Source organism: Pristis pectinata, chromosome 7, assembly GCF_009764475.1.
Source record: "Pristis pectinata isolate sPriPec2 chromosome 7, sPriPec2.1.pri, whole genome shotgun sequence".
In the NCBI taxonomy this organism is placed as follows: domain Eukaryota; kingdom Metazoa; phylum Chordata; class Chondrichthyes; order Rhinopristiformes; family Pristidae; genus Pristis; species Pristis pectinata.
Genome location: NC_067411.1, coordinates 92,881,740 through 92,897,733, shown reverse-complemented (window position 1 = coordinate 92,897,733; position 15,994 = coordinate 92,881,740). Strand labels below are relative to the sequence as shown.

At 42.6% G+C, this 15,994-nt stretch overlaps 1 protein-coding gene across 1 annotated transcript in view; it reads right to left on the bottom strand.

Moving 5' to 3' along the window:
- The window catches only part of LOC127572931 (endoplasmic reticulum aminopeptidase 1-like), a 70,660-nt gene that overhangs the window by 45,353 nt on the left and 9,313 nt on the right, over positions 1-15,994 (bottom strand). The window contains 3 exon segments of the mRNA XM_052020658.1: positions 200-281; positions 284-532; positions 535-866. Of these exon segments, the coding sequence (XP_051876618.1) occupies positions 200-281; positions 284-532; positions 535-721 (518 nt within the window). The 5' untranslated portion in view covers positions 722-866.

The following is a 15,994-nucleotide window of genomic DNA, read 5'->3' as shown; positions in this document are numbered from 1 at the left end:
CAGTAATTCCAGTCTGAGTAGAGGTGTCCTCTCATGCCAATGCATTTCCAATTTGCTTCACTCTTAATTACTTCAGAGTGATTATAGTCTCTGTCATACTGTACAGAAACAGGTCCATCATATTGATACCCACCACCAAGTACCCATCTATACCAATCCCATGATGTTTCACACATATTCTCTAAATCATGAAATTTACCTTAATTCGCCATCTTGTGTTCTGTAACTGCCCTTGTAAAAGCCATGGTAACTATCTGAAAGATTACCAATGTAGTCAATATTATCAAGTACGTATTTCCGGAGTATAAGAGTCCACTGGACAGAAGAGCAATTTGCTCATATGGTGGATATTCCAAAAGATGTAGGTTGCTTTCTGGTCCAACTGATCCATCCTCTTTCAGCAGTGCAATGGTTGCCTTGACGATGTCAAGTTTTTTGCTGTGCAAGATGATGGACTTGGTATCCATTCCAACAGAGACCTCAATCCTCACAGATGCAGAAAAGTTCAGCATGGTCAGATTTGGTTGTATAGCAGTTCATAATGCACTGGCATAACTGTTTCAGGCAATCTCATTTTGTTCCAGGGAAATCTCTGCCCATCAGATGTGAATGGAAAGTCTGACTCCTCCTCACTATTCTGATCATGCTTAAAGCCATCTGCTATTGAAAGGACGATAGCTGTGATAAATCCTATTAATTGTAAGTACTTGGCAGTTGCCATTTGGATGCCTGTTATGACGGTACTGTCACCTCCAAAATTGTTTAGTGAAGTTTGCAGTTTTCCTTTTCACTCAGGTCTAGATCATATTGGTCATTCAGTTGTTTTTCGTAAATAAACCATCACGCATTCTGAAAATAACGATATCCTATGTGAAGAAAAATAAACATGCAAGTTGAAAATTATATGTATTAACATTTATCTATAGGCAATCTTTGTAAATAATTTTAATAAATCGTAAAACAAAATCAAAACATTATCTAAATTAAGAGAGTAGTTTGCATGTAATCTGTGCAAAGTATTTGCTTTGAAGTTTTGAAATAAATCTAAATTTCCTCTTTGGCGAGATGCATCATATGTAATGTTGAATTATATGAGCAAACAAATCCTAGGTTCTAATCCATAACTTGAGTTAACTGATTTCATAGCATATCAAGAGAGACGCTATAGTTGACTTCAACATCCTTGCATTCAGGATGCCACTTTACAAGATTTCCATGGCTCTTGTGCCAAAACTGCCTGTTCCCGATCACCAACCTTCTAACAAAAGTGCACAGATTTATGGATCATTTAAGCAAATTCATATTCAGTTGTTCAAGACAACCCACAATCAATCATGATTGAGGATCATACTTTAAGAATGGCTAATTGAGGCAAGTTATCATACATGTCCTTCAGATTATAACTCTACCCCAGTCACAGCATAACAACAATTTTGGTAGAAAATCAAAATTAAGAAAAATATTATTCCCCAAATTGGCTCCTAAGCATATACATTTTCAATATCATAATGCTGCCACGGTTCCCAATGCTATATTTACAATTAGCACTTTAACTCTCTGAATTACTAAACAAAAAGAGATCCGGCACAATAGAAGCAAAAACAATTACTTCTGAAGAATGACATGCATGTATTCATTATCTGAAAGTCAATAAAGTTTGGACAAGTGACAGAAAATATCAAAATAAACTGAAGAATAATATGGCCATATGCCATGATAGATTAGGCAGTGACATCAGTTTGTCGGTGGGGACCCAAAAGAATGGAGTTTACTAATTAACAGGGTGCAGAAAGAATTTAAAAGAGAGGAATGGAAGGGATAGTTAGGACAAATGGAGAACTATCTTGTGTAAGGAATAGAAGTCCGATCAAAGAAAAAACTTAGGTAGATTAACACAGGGAGCGTTATGTTCTTTGTGGCTTGTAATCAGCATCTCAGTTCTGAAAGGCCAATAGAAATTTGTTCTACCAATGTACTCAAATTTGGTATTGGGGCTGGGATGAGATTGCATTATGTGATCAATCATAAATTAAATTGTGCATTTTAAAAAAGTAATAACATTTCAAGCAAAATGGTGATGGCAGTGTCTTCTACCAGGGATCATCATTTTCCAATTGACCAGATCGAATAAACTAAAGATCCACATACACACAGTCTGATTCTGGCTGCCATTGTTCAGACTATCTTTTCCAGAACTTGTTATATGTTTCACAACAATTCATTACTTTGACATTCAAGGGAAACAAATTAATTTAACACTTATGGATATGATATGATCATTGAACTCACAGGCAATAATTTAGCTCTCTTTCACCATTACACTGGAATGACAGCCTGGATTATACATGATGGTCCTGAATGGGTGTGAAGCTGCAAATTAATCTCAATGGTCTCGGATTGAAGGTAACAAACACATCGTTTACCAAAAAATAAGAAAAGCAGTTCAGGTTTCTGCTTCAAGAGCCAGAGTTTACATGATTTACAGCCCAAAGAGAAAACCATGGGCCTAAAAGTCAGATGGCATCAAAACGTTGTGGCCAGTACATGATCAATACATCCCAGAAGAATTAAAGATGAACATTTATTTCAGTATCAGTCAGCATTCAGTGTTTTTATGTGCTGAAGCCTCCCACAGTGCTTCACAGGAAAGAAAACTGATTCAAGCTAAAGAGATTAGGATCATTGGTCAAAGGGAAAGGTTTTAAGGGAAAAAAATGGTAGGGATGTTTCAGAAGAAACTCCAGATAACTTAAGGCGCAGCAGTGGTGGGCTGAAGGAAGATCAGCAACACAGTAGGGACAAAACTGGAGACACACAGATCCCTGAGAAAGCTGTGCTGCTGGAACAGGTTACAGAGGTGGCCAGGAACAAAATTATGAACAAGATGAGCACGTGCCAATCTTAAACCCAGAGCAGTATTTCTATTCATTTGTGGGATGCGGGTGTCCACTGCCAAGACCAACATTTATGACCTACTCCTTACAGCTTTTGAGAGGTGGTGATCTTGAACTGCTGCTGACTTACGTGGTCTATGCACTATCACTGTGCTCTTGTCATGGGGTGTAGGATTCAGACCCAGCTAAAATGAAGAAGCTCTGAAATATTCTCAACTCACAATAGTTTATAACTTGGAAGAGATGTGATCGAGGGGGCCAGGTCGAGGAACAATGATAGATAAAGGTGGAAAGCACTGTGGTGATAAATACGCAAAAAGTGCTGGAGGAACTCAGCAGGTCAGGCAGCATCCATGGAGGGAAATAAGATACAAGATATTTATTTATTAGTCACATGTACATCGAAACACACAGTGAAATGCATCTTTTTTGCGTTACTGAGAATGTGCTGGGGGCAACCCACAAGTGTTGCCACTCTTCCGGCGCCAACATAGCACGCCCACAGCTCCTAACCCGTACGTCTTTGGAATGCACCCAGAGGAAACCCACGCAGACACGGGGAGAACGTACAAACTCCTTACAGACAGCAGCAGGAATTGAACCCGGGTCGCTGGTGCTGTAATAGCGTTACGCTAACCGCTACACTACCGTGTCTGCCTTTCAGGCTGAGACCCATCATCCTGATAATGTCGACTGTTTATTTCCCTCCATGGATGCTGCCTGACCTGCTGAGTTCCTCCAGCACTTTTTGTGTGTTGCTCCAGATTCCAGCATCTGCAGAATTGCATGTGTCTCCACTGTGGTGATAAGTAAGGATTTTCGGCATGTTAAGGTACCCCCACTTATAAAACAGAAATACAATGCCATCGAAAGCCGAACTAGACATTTAAGAACAACACATTAAAGTTCCTATCCGCACTTGTTGGGCATTAAATAGGAGTAGTTTTAATGTGTGCTCCTCGGCCATGTGAGACCAATGTCAAGTGTCTCGCAGGCGAGGGGGTGGAGAAGTGGCCGCAGGTGCAGGTCCAGCGCTCTGGGCTATGAGCTGAAGAGATGCAGTGTTGGGGACATCCAGTGACCACTGGAGACCGGGGCGGGCAGCGGCAACGCTATTTACACACGTCAGTCAATCTCTGACAGGTTATGCCAAGTCAGATTCGATGTTATTATCTCCTCGCTCACGCTCACCCTCACCCTCCTTCTCCCCTTCTCCCCTCCCCCCCCCCCCACTCTCCCCCTCTCTCTCCTCCCCCCTCTCTCCCACTCCCCACTCCCCCCTCTCTCCCCCCTCTCCCCTCCCCACTCCGCCTCTCTCCCCTCCTCACTCCCCCCCTCTCCCCTCCCCACTCCCCCCTCCCTCCCCTCCCCACTCCCCCCTCCCTCCCCTCTCCCCTCCCCCTCTCTCCCCTCCCCACTCCCCCCTCCCTCCCCCTCTCTCCCCTCCCCACTCCCCCCTCCCTCCCCCTCTCTCCCCTCCCCACTCCCCCCCTCTCCCCTCCCCACTCCCCCCCTCTCTCCCCTCCCCACTCCCCCCTCTCCCCTCCCCTCCCCCTCTCTCCCCTCCCCTCCCCCTCTCTCTCCCCCTCTCTCTCCCCCCCTCCCCTCCCCACTCCCCCCTCTCTCTCCCCTCCCCACTCCCCCCTCTCTCTCCCCTCCCCACTCCCCCCCTCTCTCTCTCCCCTCCCCACCCCACTCCCCCCCTCTCTCCCCTCCCCACTCCCCCCCCTCTCCCCTCCCCACTCCCCCCCCCTCTCTCCCCTCCCCACTCCCCCCCCCTCTCTCCCCTCCCCACTCCCCCCCCTCTCTCTCCCCTCCCCACTCCCCCCTCTCTCTCTCCCCTCCCCACTCCCCCCCTCTCTCTCTCCCCTCCCCACTCCCCCCTCTCTCTCTCCCCTCCCCACTCCCCCCCTCTCTCTCCCCTCCCCACTCCCCCCCTCTCTCTCCCCTCCCCACTCCCCCCCTCTCTCTCCCCTCCCCTCTCTCTCCCCTCCCCACTCCCCCCCTCTCTCTCTCCCCTCCCCACTCCCCCCTCTCTCCCCTCCCCCTCTCTCTCCCCTCCCCACTCCCCCTCTCTCTCTCCCCTCCCCACTCCCCCCTCTCTCCCCACTCCCCCCTCCCCCCTCTCTCCCCACTCCCCCCTCTCTCTCCCCCCTCCCCCCTCTCTCCCCACTCCCCCCTCTCTCTCCCCTCCCCACTCCCCCCTCTCTCTCCCCACTCCCCCTCTCCCCACTCCCCCCTCTCTCCCCTCCCCACTCCCCCCTCTCTCTCCCCACTCCCCCCTCTCTCTCCCCTCCCCTCTCCCCCCTCTCTCTCCCCTCCCCTCTCCCCCCTCCTCTCCTCCCTTCCCCACCCCCTCCTCACCTCCCCTCCCTCCCCCACCCCTCCTCCCTCCCCGTTCCCCCTACACCCCCCTCCCCACCCTTCCCCCTTCTCCCCCCTCCCCCGAAATACACGGGGACGTGGCCGGACCGGGCCGTCACCGGACGGAGGCTCCAGTCCAGCGGCTCCGGGTGCGAGCGGTTCCCGGGCGAGGCCGCTGCTCAGGGTGACACAGTCCTCGCCGGAGCACCGAGCAGCGCCGTCCCCCCTCTCTCCGTATACGGGCTGAAACGGGACCGTCTTAATGCGCTGATCTCTATTCAACCGGTTTCCACATAAACGGTACCTTTCTAAGCAAACCACATGTCCTGCCGACTCTGCGTCTGCCAAATGAGAGGCCTCTATGGAGTCCCCAGCAAAAGTGAAAGTGAAATTTCAACCTTTGGGCCTGCATCTTATGCTTTCTCTTTTTCAAAGTTAGTTTTGAGAAAAATTATTTTAAATTTTAAAATCAATTTGCTGCAGTGCGGTAAAAAATAAATGCTTAGTTTGTTCATGGATGCAAAGGTTACAACCTGCCCAAGGTGCAAAGGAAGGGAAATCATCAAAACCTGAGAAGTTCTAAAAGGTCACGAAATTAACCGGGAAATGTGTCCCGTTTCTTTCTTTTTCTCCTTCCTTTTTGGTGATGTAAGGTTACATCTAAATGCCATCTCAATCGCATTAGAATGATTCTGATCAACATAAATAAGGACTTCTTGGACCCCCACCTGAATATTGTTGGTTCATCTCATTTATCATGCGGTCTGACAAATGACCTTGCTCTTTAAAAAAAACCTGATGAATATTAAAAGTAATCTTTATATGTTTATAATTCGGCTTTACACGTGATGATTTCCAGTTTTCTTTTTGCACTTTGTATATTGTTAGAAGTTGTGCTGTTGATCTGCCTGTGCGAATTTTTAATGAGATTGGTTGCTGAACCAGAGATCTGCTTAAAATTGGGTCTGACAAAGAACTGACTGCAGAGATTGTCAGATCTTTGTTTCTAGCTTTGTTGAACTGTGACAAGCAACATTACTTCACCAGCTATGGCAAATAAGAGAGAACATTACAGCACAGGACAGGCCCTTCGGCCCACAATGTTGTGCTGACATTTTATCCTGCTCTAAGATCTATCTAACCCTTCCCTCCCACATAGGCACATGAATGATAGAAAAATAGAGGGCTATCTAAGAGTCTCTTAAATGTCCCTAAAGTATCTACCCCCACAACCTCTGCCAGCAGTGCATTCCACGCACCCACCACTCTGTGTAAAAAAAAACTTACCTCTGACATCCGCCCCTGTACCTTCCTCCAATCACCTTAAAATTATATCCCCTCGTGTTAGCCATTGTCGCCCTGAGAAGTCTTTGACTGTCCACTCGATCTATGCCTCTTATCATCTTGTATACCTTTATCAAGTCACCTCTCAAAACAAAATATTTATTTTCTTGCCTTCCAAAAGATGCCCCATAACATTCCTTCACCATCACCAGATCAAAATCCTGAACTTCCTTACCCAAATGCAGAGTGCCTTCACTTCTCAAAGACAATTTGGACACGGTCATTAGAAGCTGACCTCATCAGCAATCCCATGACATGAGGATAAACAGAAAATAATGACAACATTCACACACATATTTTAGAGTATTAATCCAGCAGAAGGAAGAAACCCTCAGGGTATTTGGATTGGGATCTGGAGGATGCCTGAAGTGGAAGAATGACAGCAGGTACCAATTTGCTGTTCACTATCAAGCCCAGCTGTTACAACTTTATTCACTAACAGTCAGTAATTCATACAATTGTATCACTAGTAGTGAATCTCAATGTGAAAGGTCATCATCTGAACACCGCTCCCTCTTTTGTGAGGTGTGATTGACGATGATGAGCCTGAAAAGTAAAATGTAAAGAATTGGCAGGAGTCTCAGTGTACAAAATGCTTAAAATGTACTTACAAACTTGAATACATCTGAAAATCCTAAGAAATTAGAAGTCCTGGGAAGTTGAATAAATGCATGTCTAACCCGTAGTTCCACTCTCTGCAAATTTCAGGTCTCAGGAGTATAATTAGAAAAGGATGAACAGAACCAAAGTTTTTCCTCCATAAAGAGAGGAAATAAGATCAAACTAATTTAATCAACAGATCAAAATGACTCATGCAATTTACAGTAGCTACACTATTTATGGGAAAACACATGTAAATTGTGCCAAATGTTTCATTATAAAAGGAAAAATACACCAAGATTCTAAGCCAAATGAAATTAAACAATCAAGACAGAAACTGAATACCAGCTCAATTTCCTTCCTTAACAAAATTGGAAATAGAAATCAACCAATGAATGATCCCTGTCCATTTTAATTACCAGATGCCATTCCAGTGCCATGAATGAAAATGGACTCCTGTTCAAGATTAATAGTCCACAATTCATTGGTGGAAAATAAAGGTCAAAGTGATTTAGTGGCATGGAGGTATGTTTATTCTGAATGCACTTCATCATAATACAATATTAAATTAGTTAAAATTAAATCATTTCAAAAGGAAATTAAATAATTCTATATTCAAGTATTCCAGTTAATTTTAACAGATGAGACCATTAATTTTCCAGGAGCATATATATCAAAATTACATCAAATACAAAGAATCTCTCACTATTCTGAGAAATCTGATATCTGGTTAGGCCTCCACAATGTGCATTTGCAATGAAACTGCATCCAGAAGAACCTCAACCATTAAAAGCAATTCAACTGCACACCCTAGAATTTGATACCTGGTGGTTGGCATGAATCAGAAATACCATGCATTTTTCCAGTTGCTCAGATGAAGCTGCTATTTCCAGAGCCTGCCTTTGAGATTTTGATGACCCCACTGCTGCTGCCTGCTCATTGAACCAAACAAAGCACAACCACGGTGTCATATTTAACTATGCTCCATACCACAATCTTTGGATATGTGAGGAATCCAATTCTAAAATAACCTCAGTTATGATTTTCAACTAAGTATAATCATGTTATATAAACCAAATGCAGTGAATCAGCACTATCAGCCTTGGCTTAGTTGATAGTTCTCCTGTCTCTGAGACAGATGATTATGTGATTAAGACCTACTCCACAAACCTGAGACCAGATATTTCAGTGAGTTACTGAGGCTGGAGATGCTGTCTTCCCAATTGAATATTCAACAGGGACCCTCTCTGTCCTCCCAGCAAACTCTTAGAATGTTTTGAAGAAGAGCAGTGAAGTTATGACTGGTGCCCTTGGCCAATATTTATCCCTCAATCAGCATCACTGTGGGGGTTCCTGGAGTAGTTCATTGGCCTAAAAATGCTCTGGTATAAATCTATGTCTGTGAAAAGTGCTAAGGAAAAACCAGCTTGGTGCTTTATTAGCTCGGAACAGAGTCACCATGGCATCCCATGTGGTGATGACCAATGTAGGCTCTCCTTCCTCCTATCTCTCAACCTGCCTGCAGTCCTTGTTCAATGCCTCCCCACCATGGCATATCTATCTGGTGCCACACTCAGCTGATTCCAGACATGTCCATCGAGCAATGGCTTCTTTTGCCACGCCCATGGTACCCACAAGGATATTTACTTGGCATTTTCTCCTCGTCTCTATGCCACAACTTGGCAACAACATCCAGAAATACTTGTGTTACGTGAATGACACTCTACTTTAAGGAACCTCCTGAATCCTCAACTGTTTCTATATTATCAGAGTGCTGATCTGGCATCCAGTCCTAACTATGCCTTTCTCTTTGGCAATGATCTGAAACTGAACCAGTCTATTCACTGCCTTCATGTCATATTATACCCTAAGATAGGCTTCAAACCACATACCTATAGCAAAATTGCAACTGCCTATTCCCAGCTCAGTAACATTGCGTAACCCCATTTCTGCAAAAGTTATCTGTTACTGAAAGTTTTAACCTTGATTATTCCAATTCACTCTTGGTCAACCTTCTTCTCCCTGCTTTACTCAAAGTTGTCAAAAACTCTTCCTACATCCTAACTCACACTAAGTCTCATTTACCCTCCACACTTGAGCTGACTGGCTTACATTAGATCTCAGCTAAACAACCACACAATTGCAACATTCTCATACTTGCTTTCAAATCTCTCTAGAATCTGCCTCAGCGCTAAAATCCTTCAAGAGTTTTTTTTTTCCCCTCCACTTTTTTTTTGGATCTGGGTGTGGCTGCTGAGGGTCAGCAATTATTACCCAACCCTAATTGCACTCAGGCAATTGGTGAGCTGTGTTCTTGAACTGATGAAGGTAATTCCCCCCAGTGCTGCTGGGTAGGGAGTTCTAGGGGCTTCTATTCTAAATGGACGGTGATGATGGCAGAAACAGTGATATACTTCCAGGCTAGGATGGTGTGCAAGATATCTGCTCCCCTGTAAATCTAGTATTTTTCTCAACCATTGGTTGCTGTGTCTTCAGCTGCCAGGCACCTGAGCTTTAGAATTCCTTCCTTAAATCTCCCTACCTCTATTAGGTTTCCCAACCCTCCTGGATTGTCTGAGAGTTTCCCAGAAATAAATAAAATCTGAAGACAACTGAGAGCAACCTGGGTGATCAATCTTCCTGTCAGTATGCGGGAGATAGTGCATGTTTGGGCTGCAAATTGAACCAAGCGAAGGACCCACAAGTGAGTATTCAAACAGCTAGTTTGATGAATTTGAGGTGTTTATACCTTTCTGGCCACACATCCTCTCCATGGCGATGCAATTGCACCTTTGCGGTGGTAATCTCATCCCTTCTCTCACATAGGGGCACAAGCTGGGGATGGGCAAATTCTGCAGCAGAAGTTCGTGGGTGAGCAACCTGAGTATTGGGGGAAGGACGGGGTGTTGTCGGGGGGGGGGGGAGCAGAAGAGTGGGGAGGGTGAGTGGTGTGGAGGTAGTGAGGAAGAGCAAGGCCTGAAATAATGGCCTGATGCCAAGACCAGGCCATGGGCCCCTCCTGATGTGACCCAGATGGCTCAGATGTTGTTTGGAGGTCAGTTATTAATGTGTTTCATCATGTGATGTATCATATCAGACATTTGGTGCCATACATCAAGTGATGAAGCTTCCCAAAATAGACCCAAAAGAAGTTGGTAATCCTTTACTCAACCTCTCTTTCCCCTTTTAAGATGCAGCTTAAAACCTAGGTCATCGGACAATCTTTTGGTGATCTGTATTTTTTCTGTGTCTATGTAAATTTTTGTTTAATGACACTCTTGTGAAGGACCTATCGACATTTTGTAACATTAAACAGAATATGTTATTTATTAATTTCTGAAACTATGTTGTCTATGCAATGTCTTTAAATTCTTGTCTGTTAATAACATATTGCTAAATGAGAACAAACTACTCAAGTGGTATGTGTTTTATTTTTATTTTTAGGCTTTTAAATAATTATCTTCATACAATTATGTTAGTTCAAAGATTTCTTTTTGACCCCATTTTTGATAACTTGTCAAAAATGTTCATTATATCACCCAGTTGCATAACATACATCATGTTGTGATCAGTATGGTTGTAGTAACTAAATAATTTGCATCAGACAACATAATGAAGTTCAGAGACAAAATGTGAGGCATCTAATTACATTTAGAAATGGTAGGGTACATCATTATCCAGGTGTTTGATATGGAATTGAGATAGAAGTCTAACTGATGCTTTATGATTAATATTCTTTGCAGGGTTTATAAGCCATATTTTTTATTCTATTTACAAGTAATTAACATGGAATAATTTATCATAGTGGGGGGGGGGGGGGGAAGGTGCTGCAAAAATACTCACGATTAACTCATGAATGCCACAAGTTCTGCAGCTCTACTGTTTAGTGCAAGTATTCTAGTGCTGTAAACAAAATCAGTTTGTCCCTGTGTATGCTGTGTTACTATGCAACTATCAGCACACTTGAAAGAAAGAGTTAGAGAACCATAAAGTAATTGAAACAGAGTGTATGGTTGAGTAAAAGAATAAGGGAAATAGTATAAAACTTGGAGAAAATGAAACTGCAGTGAATCAGTGAGTGTATGTGTATGAGAGAACGAGAGCAAGAAAGAGAGAGAGAGAGAAACGTTTAGTTGATGTGACATAGAGAAGGTGTTGCAGGCTCTCACTCTCATATCTGAGGTGATAAGAGAAATCAAAATTCAGTTTCAAATAACTGTATCAAGCTGCGCATTAGATATTCTACAGCTAAAAAAGTAGCCTTCTAAATTGTTGGATAACTCAATTATAAAAACAATCATTCAATATTATTAACTATTATTATCTATTACTTTTCACTTCATCAACAATTTTTGTATGTCCGGTTCCAAACTTTCTTTTCCATAATAGTAATGGAGTGAATTCAACATCAGATTAAGTAGATAAAATAAAATCTCATTGCCTAGTAAAATAATAAGGGCCTCAAACATAACTCTTTACTAGGTTTACCAAGTCAACACTTTCCATCTAACCCCAACCCCCAACATCAACCCGAAGTAGGATGGATTTGTTTTATTACAACTTATCTGATGTATTAGGAATTAGAAGGTCAAAACATTCTAGGAAAGCTTAATGTCTCAGAGTGACACGGCATGAAAGCAAATTGGCTCACAGAGTCAGCACTGACCACCAACATCCTACATTAATTCCATTTTTATTCTCCCCACACTGTCATCAATTCTCCCCCTGATTCTGCCACTCACCTACACACTGGGGATAACTCAGCATGGCCAACTGAGCTACCACCATCGTTGGGATATGGGGGGAAACCAGAGCACCCAGAAGTCATGGAGAACATGCAAACTCCACACAGACAGTAGGTAAGGTCAGGATTGAACCTAGGTCTCTGGCGCTGTGAAGCAACGACTTCACTAGCTGCACCACTGGGTCACCCCATATGTATTTAAAACATTTAGATAAGAACGCAAATGTGCATAACATTAATAAAATGCATTTAAATTAAGCTGTGGTGAGCAGAATGTTGAAGAAATTAATATACAGGTCCTCCCCAGGTTTTGAACGCCTGACTTATGTACAGCTCGTATATACAAATGAGTGTTTGGGAGACCAGCAGTATGGATTTACCGGCTGCTTGTGGAGCCGCAGGCATCTTCTGCCAGGTGGAAACTCAGTTTGCAGCCTTGCAAACTGTTCAGGTCACGAACAGTTCACAGGAACAGAATCCTGCCATAACCTCGGGACAATCTGTACAAGGGCGAAGTGTATGCAAGCATATGAGATTAACTGCATCGAAGTATTAGTATCAAGTTGTTGGAATGGCAGGCATTTATCTCAACATGAGCTTCTTCCCACTATTTTCATCAGTCCTATCAACACACTTACCTAAGTTCTGCTCAAAAACATCTAAGTTCATTTGCCCTACAACTACTGGTAGTTCAGTTTCAAAGTTCTGCCAATATACCAGTGAATTCTTCTTAATTTCCTCTTGAACTGATTAGTGACTATCCTATGTATATAGTCTCTAGTTTTGAATGTGGAAACAGTTTCTTGATAATCGACCAAGATTTTATTATTTTAAAGACCTCCATCAGACCACCCCTCCACTTTGTCTTTTCTGAAGGAATTAGCTTGTAGAGTGTGATCAATCAACTGTATTTGTATCTTCTGTAATAGAGGCAAATCTGAATTGGGTATAGGACTAAAAGCATAGCCAACAATGATTTTATGCAATATAACTTTGCTACTTTTCAGTTCCATTGCTCCAAAAAAGAAATCCAGGATTTAGTTTGCTAATTTTTTTCCCAATTACCCTGTATCACTTTTCTGAGTCATTTATGCCTGTAGAGCTAGAAATTTCTTCCTATCAGTTTATATAAACCACCATCTTACCAGTACTTAACCTTATTCTCCCTACCAAAACTGTTTTACTTCACAAATTCATTTTCATACAGTTTAAAAGTTTGTCAATGTCATCCATGCACTTTTGCCACAGTCTTACTCTATCTTACCTATATCCCCAATTTAATATAATTGGCACATTGTGAAAATAAATTTTGATTCCTAAGTTCAAATCAACACTACAACTTATGAACAACAGTGTTTGTGGGCTTAAGTTGCTATCTATTAAGCCTGTACATTTTTAGATAGGTAAATTATTTCCAGTGTTTCGGTTTTCCCCACACAATGTACGCTGACAAAATGAATAATTTCTCCGAGCCACTCTTGTGACTCCATTATGAGGTGTCTTTACAATGCTCACTCTATTCTTCTCTAGAATTGGCAGACTTCCAGTGGCTCCAAACTTTTGAAGTGTCAAAGAGAAACTTTCATTTGTGTTTTCCTTCATGACCACAGGATGTCACTACACATTTTATGAGATTTTAAGTACCTTTGAAGTATAGTCACTGGACTAATTCCAGAAAACACGCTAGCCAGAATACTGAATATCCCATAAATAGAAATTGAGGCAAATTAGTAGTTAATCTGCCTCTACTTGTACTTAGAACAGCCTCTTCTTCAAATTATTTTAGAAGACCTTTTATATCCATCTACATTAGGAAGCAGAGTTTCAATTTAAGGCTTCAGCCAAAGGACAGACTCTTCTGACAATGCAACACCTCCTTGGTGCTTCAGCCTTTGTTAGAAATATATACAGGTCCTAAATTTGGCTTTAAGTTCACAGTTTCCTGTATCAGCAAACGAAGGAGAGAAATCCAGCTAAAAGATGCTTTACTGGTCATTTTACATGAAAAAAAGGTCCATATTAAGATAGAAATGAATCATTAGAACATCAAACACGATGCCAAATTAATAAACTAAATCTCTTCTGCCTGTACATGATCCACTTCCCTCCATTCTCTGCATGTTTATGTGTATGTCTAAAAGCCTCTTAAACACCACTATTGTATCTGCTTCCACCACTACCCCCTACCAGGCACCTCCCACTCTCGATGTTTTTTTAAAAAAACTTGCCCTGCACATCTCCTTTAAACTTTCCCCCTCTCACCTTAAATCTATGCTCTCTAGTATTTGACATTTCCACCCTGGGAAAGAGACTCTGACCCCTATCTATATCTCTCATTATTCTATACACTTCTATCAGATCTCCCCTCAGCCTCCAACACTCCAGAGGAAACAACCCAAGTTTGTCCAACCTCTCCTTATAGCTCATACCCTCTAATCCAGGCAGCATCCCAGTAAACTTGCTCTGCACCCTCTCCAAAGCCTCTACATCCTTCCTGTGATGGGGTGAACAAATTGTACACAATACTCCAAATGCAACCTAACCAGTTTTATATAGCATGTGACATGACTTCCTTACTCTTATACTCAATGCCCTAACCAATGAAGGCAAGCATGCCATATGCCTTCTTTACCACCCTATCTACTTGCGTGGTCACTTTCAGTGAGCTATGGACTTGGACCCCAAAATCCTTCTGTACATCAATGCTGTTAAGGGTCCTGCCATTAATCATAGAATCATAGATTCATAGAACTACATAGTTAGTAGCTTGCGCATAGAAGAGGGTACCTCCCACTGTGTAACACCTCACACTTGCTCAGATTAAATTCCATCTACCATCTCTCCACCCATATCTGTAACTGATCTATGTTCTTCTGTATCCTTCAATAGCCCTCTACACTGTCCACAATTCCACCAATCTTTGTGTCTTCTGCAAACTCACTAACCCACCCATCTTGATTTTCATCCAAGTCATTTATATATATAATAAACAACAGATGCCCCAGCAACGATCCCTGTGGAACACCACCAGTGACGGATCTCCACCCAGAATAACACCCTTCCACCACTACCCTCTTCTATGGGCAAACCAATTCTGAATCCAAACTACCAAGTCACCATGGATCTCATGCTTCTTAAATCTTCTGGCTCATCCAGAAATTAAATTCACAGGACTGAGTTTCTATGCTTTCTGTCAAGAACAGCTCAGACACTTGAAGACAAGGCCCTAAAATACTAGAAAGTTGCAGAAGAAATGAATCTGAGAAAGAGTAAAGGAGTTCATTTATCTCTTCTCCTTGTTACTCTTCTTCTCCTGTTATGGACTCAGTGAAAGTCCCTTTAAGATAGAGAGTGTGTGTGTATGTGTGTGTGGGGCGTGCTTACGTCAATAGAAGATAAAGGACGTAATGACGTTGTTGAAGAAGTAAGAAGAAGAAGAAGGAGAGAGAGAGAGAGAAGGGAGAGAGACACCAGCCTGCTTGTTTTCTCTAAAGAGGGATGAGAAACAATAACTGTGTTTGCCACTGAAATCCATGTATGGAAATTGAAGTAATCCGGTGGAGTTCACTTTGTTGCTGACCTGTAGAAGGAAACAGGTATTTGTATGTGGACAACCACGGTTCGGAATGCTTTTCGGGGTGAGGAAGTCACTACCGAGTAAACACTGGAGTGTCGTTTGGGTTCCATCGTGGAACATTTGGATTTCGTATGTACTCTCTCTATGTTTTTCTACATCTACATCTTATCTTCAGACAACGGTGGTTGTTGAAGAAGCCCTTGCTCATGTTTCACCTTATGGCTTGCGGAACTGAACTTTAAGAACCATTCAGGAACTGGGAGTTTTGGACTTTGTCACACACACACACGAAGAGTTTAGTTTTGGGGTTAACGTTCGAGGTTTAACATTTTTGAATTCTAACATACTAACATTTTTACTTTTATTTTACATATTATCAATAGTAGTGATTAATAAATAGTTTTTAACACTGAATCATGCTCAGTGTGTTCCTTTTGTTGCTGGTTCGTGACAAAATTGGGGGTTCGTCCG